The 10,130-nt window shown below is 43.5% G+C and overlaps 1 protein-coding gene across 5 annotated transcripts in view; it reads left to right on the top strand.

Annotated features, from left to right (window-relative positions):
* Positions 1–1,164: 1,164 nt before the first annotated feature.
* The window catches only part of LOC129200914 (collagen alpha-3(VI) chain-like), a 36,435-nt gene continuing 27,469 nt past the window's right edge, over positions 1,165–10,130 (top strand). For 4 of the 5 annotated variants that reach the window (XM_054812163.1, XM_054812164.1, XM_054812162.1 and 1 more), the window contains exons 1-3: positions 1,165–1,906; positions 6,093–6,695; positions 9,478–10,077. In XM_054812163.1, the coding sequence (XP_054668138.1) occupies positions 1,180–1,906; positions 6,093–6,695; positions 9,478–10,077 (1,930 nt within the window). In that variant the 5' untranslated portion in view covers positions 1,165–1,179. The remainder of the gene's footprint in view (positions 1,907–6,092; positions 6,696–9,477; positions 10,078–10,130) is intronic. The other variant, XM_054812165.1, reaches the window with a different exon arrangement.

The following is a 10,130-nucleotide window of genomic DNA, read 5'->3' as shown; positions in this document are numbered from 1 at the left end:
TTCAAAAGCTCAAAGTTGGATGGGATTTCCAAATGTGGCTTGTCAGTCATTTACAAATGGTCTGAAACTTGATTTCTTATCAAGATTGGAGAGTAATAGCATGGAAGCAATTGAGCATGCTTTGGGGTCTCCACCCCGCCCCCTATTGCATGCATACGGCTCTTGGCGACATCGATGGTAAAATTATTTGAGCAAAAGGAGTAAGAGCAGACACCAGGGCACTTTGGGTCTGCTTCGGTAAGTCTCTCAGGAAAAAATGCTTCCCCCTCAACAACCATGTTCATGCCATAGAAAAGTTTTTTGTTTTTTTCTGGTGTGTATATATTCTCAGCAGATGCTTGTGATCATCTGGGTATGTCACAACAAATAGAGTTGGATAATTGTGTCATGACTGATTTCATCACCCTGTTTTAACCTGATTCTGCATTCCTTGATTGAATATCCAGAGTCCATACAGAAAAATACGGAGCAGACCCCTCTATTGATAATCAATTCATCTTTGTGCAAAATAATTAATGCAAGGTACTGTTTGCATGGCACAGGTTGACAATCGTGTGGGTCAGCTTGCTGGACAAATACCATTGTGTGAACTCTGGCCAGCTGGTAAAAGAGTTACAGAGCAAGAATAATAACCAAAACGTTTTCAATTGTTTCTAACAAATGCATTTCAAATAATAATCTTTCACGGTGGAAGAAGCCAATATATTCAGCCACTGTTTTTAACCAGCAAAAGAGCAGAATTGCAACAGAGGCTGAAATTTTCTATGTATTGAGTAAATGGTGGCTTCTTCCTTTCCCCCCCCCCCCCCCCCCCCAAAAAAAAAAAAGAGACTGTAATTAGGAAAGCTTCCCACAAATATTACCATCCTCACCCACTATTTTCAGAGTGAATTACCACCAAAATCCACCTTTTTATTTTGGCTCTGTCAAAGTACTTGGACGATACCGGTTACTGATGGAATGGGTGTAGATTCCAAAAAACCAATATATTTTTGCTGATTTTTCTCCTCGTGTGCCAGAAACGCTGACCCCCCCCATGTAACTGCAGCCCCCAGCTCAGGTTGCGTCCGCTCGAGCCGTCGTCTCTTGATGGGCAGCGGATGGTGCCGGGATGGGGCTGGGATCTCGTATTCAATCAGAATGCAGAACTAAGAAGCAAACGTCACCTCCTCAGTGAACATGTGTTTTGTTTTCTCATTTTCGTGTTTCTTACTGGTTTTCCAAGAAACATGTCAGAACACTGTACAACCGCATGTAATCACTCATTTTAATGCTTTCACCTTTTGCATTTCTTTTTTTAAAGCTCAAGAGTCCGCTGACCTTATTTTCCTTATTGACGGATCAAACAACATCGGAAGTGTCAATTTTCAAGCCATACGTGATTTCCTTGTAAATTTGATTGAAAGCCTCAGAGTTGGAGCTCAGCAAATACACATTGGGGTGGTGCAGTATAGTGATCAACCCAGAACCGAGTTCGCTTTGAACAGCTACTCCACAAAAGCGGATGTTCTGGATGCCGTGAAGGCACTTAGTTTCCGCGGTGGCGAGGAAGCGAACACCGGTGCGGCACTGGAGTTTGTGGTGGAGAACCTCTTCACCCAGGCGGGAGGCAGCAGGATAGAGGAAGCGGTGCCTCAGATTTTAGTGCTGATAAGTGGTGGAGAGTCTAGTGATGATATCCGAGAGGGCTTGTTAGCGGTGAAGCAAGCTAGTATATTTTCATTTAGCATTGGGGTCCTGAATGCTGACAGTGCAGAGCTGCAGCAGATTGCTACTGATGGAAGCTTCGCATTTACTGCCCTGGATATCCGTAACCTTGATGCTCTTCGAGAATTATTACTGCCCAACATTGTTGGAGTGGCCCAAAGACTCATTTTGTTAGAGGCCCCAACCATTGTGACTGAAGGTATGTATGCCTTTCTAGACTGTTGCATTTCGATGAATGAATGCGCTTCTGCACGCTTTAAAAACTTATTTATTTTTAAAAAAAAAAAAATTTACTTTTTTATTTTTGCAATGCATCTCTCTGGTCTGGTTATGGAGGAATGATGGGAAAGACAAATAGTCCTGCAGCTAATGTGCGGAAATTTGTTTGCCCAGTGGGTTATCTTTTGAAAACTGTGAGGTTTAGTGTCAGTAACTGGCATGGCATGGGGTTTTAAGGCACACAAGCAGAGTATTAAAAAAGCTCATATAATCCTCATCGTGGTATCTAAGCACCCCGGGGGTTAATACTGCAGCACGTTCAGTTCTGAAAACATTTATGTCACATAACTTTACGTTATACGTCAATTGAAAGTGTCATCAGAAGGAAATTGGACTGGGGAAGCTAACGGGGATGTAGAACGGATCCCTGTTTCAGAGTTGAAGTTATCAGCTCGCTAATACAGTAAAATAACGTACCTCGTTGAAACTGTGCACTATCCTTAGGAAAAGAGTGAAATTCCACATGGAAACCTCATTAGAGGGTTTTGTGTTGTGGAACTTGAAAGCAAAACACCCCTTAGTTCTTCCAAAGTGAAATCCCTACCTTGCTAACATACGTTTCCCTTCAATGCATAAGCTGAGAAAGTTCGCAGCTTTCGTGAGGCCATGGGAAAAGAAAATATTCCCACTTAGGTCACTTTGTGACTCTTAAGTCCCCATTGACATTAGTTCTGGACTAGCATTAGCCTGGGTTCAGTAGAATAATGAATACCTGGATTTATGGAGCAAGTAGGTGATTAAGAGTTTCTCACCCTATGGTTTTAAGACTAAGTTAAATTTACCGATGGCGGGGCTATATGAAAGACACAATACGTCACATTTCGGAGGCCCCTTGGAAGGGCCAGGCTGGAGTTGCTGTACTTAATTACCAGCACGCTTAATGCAAAAAACACTTTTGGGATCCAAGTGCCAGTCTGGAGTTCTGTACATACTGTTCAACTCATGATGTATGTTGACATATAAAACTGTGTTCCAGATGTCTTCACTGATCTGTGTCTAAACACGATTGCTATCCCGTGGCTCAAATCAAAGGGAGGCATTTGCCTAAAAGATCATTTTATGACCTTGCCTTGATTATTCCAGGAAAGAACATAAAGACGTTTTGCTTGTAGCACCCCACAAGAGCCATATTTATCTACAAAAGCTGAAGTGTGCGTGTCTAGCTAAAATGTGCGTGCCAGAACCCATGCAAGTCAATGGAAAACATCTTTTTCTGCCCCCCTGATTTTTAACAGCTTGAATGGCAGGATTAAAAATATTGGTACATTTGGTTTCATCTACACTTGCATATTTTTCACTTGAAATGCCAGCTCATTTGTAGAAGGTACTACAGTAGCATCAGCCTGTGCAACTATGTATAGATGGATATGCTAAATGAAGAAGTTGGTATTTTCAAAGGAGCTTTAGGGAATTTCCTTTGCCTAGCGTCCACGGAAATTAATTTTGACTCGTCTGCTTGATTCACATTGGTGCCTTGGAAGCCTGCAGCGCAAAGCACTGGTTTGGGACATGAAAAGCAACCTGAAAGGGATGCCAAACCCATTGAGATGCCAAGCGTTCCTGTGAAATACTGAAGTCATCTTGCTTCACTTTAGCTCTCCGGCTAGTCCTGCTGGGATGAATGGGTGTCTCAAAGTGTCTTTCTGCCTCTTCTCGCCTCTCCTTTAGCTAACAGGGGAGCTTGGATGATTAAACTAGATGAGATGCTTCACCAAAGACAGCTGAGATGGCAATGAGAAGTGAACTATGCAGGGCTGGGTTCAATGCTGACACCCTTCGACATTCCCAACTTTTAGAGTCAAAGATAATGCTTTGATCCCAAATTCTTTGAAATTCCTGGGATGCTTGCCATCAGCTTCACGGGGCTCTGGATCAGACCCTATGAGATGTGTACGGCCTTGCTTCAACGCTCTTGCTTTAATTCTGCCCATTGAAATCAGCACCGTGGGGTGTTTCTTCCTGTGGGTTTTGGTTTCGGTTCTTGCATTCCTCTTCTCTAAGGAAACGTACTGCAGGATTTGAGAGCTGCAAGAGGAATTAGTAGCAGAGGGAGCCATTCCTTCCCGACCTCCCTCATCTCTGCAAAGGCCCTTTGATGTTTTCCACAAACTTCTATATAAAGTCAAAAGTTTCCAGGGTCTCCATTTTTGGCTATCTAGCTGCTGACAAGCTGAGGAAGCACTTTGAACATCTCTCCCGGGTGACACGAAGCAGGGATTTCAGCCCTTGTTACCCCTTTGGATAATTTCCTCTGTTCAGCCTTCTCCTCCTTGGAAAAAAAAAAAACCTGGCTGGGGTGATGAATGCTGGAAATCTCACGGCTCTGGGAAGGGGATACTTTAAACAAATCCTTGTTGATTTGTGAGTAGCTCTGTGTTGATAGCCTGGGCAGTGAGCTACAAGCCGCCAGCAGCTCACATGAGGCTGTGGCTCAGGAAAGGCACCACCGCATTCACTCTGTGCAAGGTCTCATCATTTTCTGTCCGAGAGCACCACGGCGGGCTATTTTAAGCTTCAAATTTTGATAATCGGTCCTCACTTGAACAATTTCCAGCAAGACTCTGCGAGAGGCTTTTGCAAAGGCTCGTGCTTGCTGGTGGAAGGCAGGTCTTGGGGTCCCGGGGCAGAGTAGGCAGCGGAGTCACAGAAGTCATCTCCAGCTCTAAATCACTCCTTGGGGTAGCCCAATCTCATGGCACTTGCCGTGAGGCTGGCCTCTGGAACCACTGCTTTCTGTGGCCAGCTGGTGTCCGGCCAAGGAAGACTGCAGCCAAAGCTTTGTTCTTTGGTCAAATCCAAAGTAAATAGACTCCATGCAGAGGAGCTCTGATGGGCTGAGGGGCTGCTCTTTTCCATCTGGGCAGGACACGAGTGTTTGCTACCACTTGCCCTGAGGGCTGTGAGATCCGGGTGATGTTGGGTCTCCTCTTCCCTCGGGCTGTGTGCTGGGCATAGCAGCAAGCCTGGGAGGCGATGGACCTGCTGCCCTGAATATTGACCTCATCTCAGGTGCTCTTAGGTGGGCAGGCACTTTAAGGACACCCCATGTCCAATGTAGCACAACGATCCATAATGCTCCAGCATGACCTGGAAGCAGTGCAAGGTTTCCTATTTCACTTCAATGGCATGCAACCAGGGAGGTGATGATGTGAGTGGGGTTCTTCACAATAGTGGCCATGGCTCACTGCTTCAAAGAATAAATAGGGTTGTCTAAAAGACGGTGTTAAGATTATCTCCCGTAATGCTCATTTATAATGCTTTTATCACAATGGTATTGGTCTTACTAATATTTACTGTTGCTTTATGTACATTTGCTGTATTAAAAACAATGGTGCTTTGATTTCAATGCTGCACAACAGGTTTTTTTTTTACTCCCCCCCCCCCACTATCTTCCTTCAAAGTTCCTTAGCCAAGGAACTGGAAAGCTAATTGTGCTCTTTGTGTCCTATGCCATCGTCAATAATAAAGTTTCAGAGATTGCACCCTAGGGGACCCATTTTGTTAAAGACATGGCAACCACAACATAATTCAGCTCTTCCATGACTGGGCTAGCTGTGCCAAGAAAAATCATAACCTGTTTTTGTTAGCTAAGGAATAAGATGTAGAATGCGAAGAACCAAAGTCCAGGTATGTTGAGTAAGTGGAGACTGTTCTTAACTTGTGTTGTTGCTCTTGGGAACCTAATCCTTCTGAGACCAGACCACTTTCTGGCATAATTCAGATGGCTCCACTGCACACAGAGGGAGTATCACCTGCTTATTTCATCACCAGCTGAGTGCCCAGATTTGTCCTGACTGTTTGCCTTTCTTTCTTGTTTTGACATGTATATAGATTTTAATATTAAGTTTTATAAACAATGTAATTCTTGCAGCTCTTCAACTCTTCTGTGTGTTAGAAAGGGGGAATGTTCAATCAGATTTCTTATTAGCTCCCTGCTAGAACCTAAAAAATAATTCTGTTTTGAAAGCAAGACCCTTTTAAAGGTGTTGAGAATAACTGTACTGCAAGCAAGCAAGAGGTCCTAAATGTTGCTGAACCGTTGTAGAATTAACGCACAGTGTGTGGTCAAGGCTTCAGCTAACATTGTGTTCATGTGTTACTTGCAGTTATTGAAGTGAACAAGAAGGATATAGTCTTCCTCATAGATGGCTCAACCGCTTTGGGGACTGGCCCCTTTAACTCAATTCGTGATTTCGTTGCCAAAATTGTCCAAAGGCTGGAGGTTGGACCCGACCTGATCCAAGTTGCGGTGGCGCAGTATGCAGACACTGTGAAGCCAGAGTTTTATTTTAACACCCACCAGAGCAGAAAGGATGTGATGGCTAATGTGAAGAAGATGAAGCTCATGGGTGGTACGGCACTCAACACTGGCTCTGCACTGGACTTTGTGAGGAACAACTTCTTCACCAGTGGTGCCGGGTGCAGGATGGAGGAAGGGGTGCTCCCCATGCTGGTGCTCATCACTGGTGGTAAGTCCATGGATGCTGTTGACCAAGCTGCAGCGGAGATGAAAAGGAACCGGATAGTGATCCTTGCCATTGGGTCGAAAAATGCTGACCTGGCAGAACTTCAAGAAATTGCCCATGAAAGAGATTTTGTGTTCAACCCAAATGACTTCCGCGTTCAGTTCATGCAAGCGATTCTTCCTGAAGTGCTGTCGCCTATCCGGACCCTCTCTGGAGGACTGATTATCCAAGAACCACCATCAGGTAATTAATTATCTTGTTCTAACCAAAGAGATATGGTTTATATGTTTGTGAACTCTTATTCTATGGTGTGTAGAGATAACGAGGGGAAAGCATGAAGCACGTGTTTCAGCACAGCTAAATGTTGTCTCTGATTTGCAAAATGTGCATGAATAGACGGGTGAATTTGGTAGCATGGTTGTTGTTACAGGTTTGTCATTCCTTCCCAGAGATTTTTGTCCCATTCCATGTTTGTCACCAACATTTACAGACCTGGATGTGAAAGTTTTGCTTTACTAGTTAGGTACCGAAATCGTTCAGTGGAGGTTTTTTCTCTCACTTAGGGTTTGTGTAACCTATGAACAGGACGCACTGTGAATGTTATAATTTCTTCCCCGGTTTGAAAATCACGTGTAGTGGATATTTGTTCAAGAAAGCTTAGAAGTTTCTTCTGAGTGTAAAGAAAACAAGCCAGTTTGTTCATGGAGGTGTTCAGAGAAAACTAGCCTGATACTATTGGACTGAAACTCACCCTTTAAGAACATATTTGCAGTTTTCTTATCATTTACTCAGCTCAAGCCCTAAGAGGCATACGATACTCTTGCAGTGTTGATTTTAATTTAATCTGTTTAGAAGATGACTCAAAGCCCCATGAAGCCAGTGGACTCTTTTTACTTGGTCTTGCCGTTGACATCAGTAGACTTTGGAAGCAATCCAACAGTTAGAGTCATGGTTTCTGAGGCAGTTTCTCCTGTATTTAAGGAGGTGTTCTAGCTGCATAGAGATTTCATAACAAAATTTTCAGGATTTCTTCCCAATAGAGATGATTGAAGTTGAACTGTTGTTGTACTAGATCATATTTGAACCTCGCATTTCTGTCCCATGGCTTATAAACATTAGAAAAACAGGACTCCCAGTAGGGTCAATAGCCGGGTTCCCATTGCCTTAATTAGGTGTCAGACTGTATCCACATTTTTTCTAGTTTCTTCAAGTAATTTAAAATTATAAACCGCAGCATGAAAGAAGCAGAGGTTTTGGAAAGGGTCCTTAAAAAAATTGAAGCCTATGACCAATCTACATGAAGAGCAGACATCTTAAAATCAGTTTGCCCATACTTGTCCTTAATTAAGATGAATATCACGGGACTTATCATTTAATAAGCTTTTTTCAGAATGTGTTTCCTGCTAATACAGTTTTGCATGGCTATACACCAAACCTGACATTTTTATTTTTCAATGTAAATTAAAAATGTTCCTAAACTTCACTGTTCTTTAAAGCTCATTCATGCAGCTTCTCTTTTTTTCCCAGTCCTTTTGCTCTACTGTACTCACAGCTATTCACATACACAATAAGCAAGCAAACATATCCTACCCCATGAAATGACTATTATTAGTAACATATATGATTTTGACACTGGGCAGCCTGTTACATTTTAACTAGAGATTGCCTCACCCTGGGCCTTGAATGGCATTTTTCAGGGAAAAATTAAAAATACAGAAAGCCAAGACAATCTGTAAAATCTGAGAGCAATGCCTGTACTCCAAAGAGCCCTTTTGGTTTTAATATCTTAGTATTTAGATATTTTATATATAGGACAACAAGCTTACAGGGACAAGGCAGGTAGAGAGATGGATGAACAGAGCCATGCATCCATAGGTAAATGCTTTAAACAGAAAAATATTGAACAGAATTAGCAATGGGCATAAATACATTCTTGAATAACTTATTTGGAGGAAGGCATCCAGGGGATGCATTGGAGCAGCCCACTCATGAGTCCTCTGAGATCTTATTTAAAGTTTTGGCCTTTTGGTCTGTCATCTGGACATGACGTGTTTAGAGCAAAAATCACAGTGGTGTCTTTGGGGTGACGCTGCAGATCTGTGTCTCGGGACACAGCCTGGGAAGGATTTAATCTTAAAGGAGCTGACAACTGGCTGGTTACTACCACCTTCAGCAGCCCGCAAAATGTATGTCTGACGTCAAAATGCAGTTTTCTGCCTCAAATGCAGACGTCAAAAAGGCAGGTGTCTCAGGTAGCTGCTGCAACCTCGTCTGGACCAGCTTTTCTAAGCCTGTTAGTAAAAGCTATTTTTAATACCCACGCAAAATACCAACCAAATCGGTTATTTGGCAGAAGTTTTTCCCACGCAAGTGGAACCTAACTCTGTGCCGCGGGCCAGCCGATGCTGGCTGCACACAGCACGAGGGTAGCGTGACCGTGGAAGTCACCGCAGGGCAGGATATGGTTCTCTACATCTGGGGATGCATGGGAGCATCCACGTGGAACGGGGGATTGCTTAATAATTGGTAGCGCTTGGGTGTCAAACTACAGTTTAGGTTCCAGAAAACAGAAATGCTCCCTAAAGCTTTGTTGGAAAGCCCCAAATAAATGCACGGTGACTTGCAGATAAGCAGGGTGTCTGCAGGCGTTGATTCAGCGCTGCTCCACCACAAATCAATGCGGATGGCTTTTGCCAGCTAAGGATCTGGTCTGAACACGCAGCCATGCCATTAGCAGCCATTGAAAACATCTACCGTGGCAGAGACTGAGCCTTGTTAGTAAACCTGATGATTAAAAGACTTTTCAACACGAGTCAGAAACCTCCCCTGCCAAAGGCAGTCATTTCCAACAAGGTCCTTGTTATTTCTGTGCTGATCACACTCTGTCCTCTCTCTCCCACCCTCCCCCCTTCCTCCTAACAAGGTTTACATGCGTGTACGGCGTATGCTGTATGCACACATGAAAAAAATATATCTATTTTTGTTTTCTGTGATGTCTCATGTTATTTTCTGTGCTCTACCGCAGTTCAAGTAACCAAAAGGGATATCATCTTTCTTTTGGATGGATCACTCAACGTCGGAAATGCCAACTTCCCCTTTGTCCGTGACTTTGTTACCACCCTAGTTAACTACCTTGATGTTGGAAGTGACAAAATCCGTGTTGGCTTAGTGCAATTTAGCGACACTCCTAAAACCGAGTTCTCTCTATACTCGTACCAAACCAAATCAGACATAATTCAACGTATGGGGCAGCTGAGGCCCAAGGGTGGGTCAGTGCTGAACACTGGCTCTGCACTGAACTTTGTGCTTTCAAATCACTTCACGGAAGCTGGTGGGAGCAGAATAAATGAACAAGTGCCGCAGGTCCTAGTCCTGGTGACAGCAGGGAGGTCTGCCGATCCTTTCTTGCAAGTTTCCAATGAATTAGCTCGGGCCGGAGTGCTGACTTTTGCTGTTGGAGTTAGGAATGCGGATAAGGCAGAACTTGAACAGATTGCCTTTAATCCAAGAATGGTATATTTTATGGATGATTTCAGTGCTCTGACAGCTTTACCCCAGGAGTTAAATAAGCCTATAACAACCTATGTTAGTGGAGGTGTGGAAGAGGTTCCACTCGCCCCAACAGGTAATATCTACCTTCCTTCATGTCGACTGCATTAAGTTAATCTTGTTTCTCTT

This window comes from Grus americana, unplaced genomic scaffold, assembly GCF_028858705.1.
Source record: "Grus americana isolate bGruAme1 unplaced genomic scaffold, bGruAme1.mat scaffold_683, whole genome shotgun sequence".
Taxonomy (NCBI): Eukaryota; Metazoa; Chordata; class Aves; order Gruiformes; family Gruidae; genus Grus; species Grus americana.
This window is presented reverse-complemented; position numbering and strand designations above follow the sequence as displayed.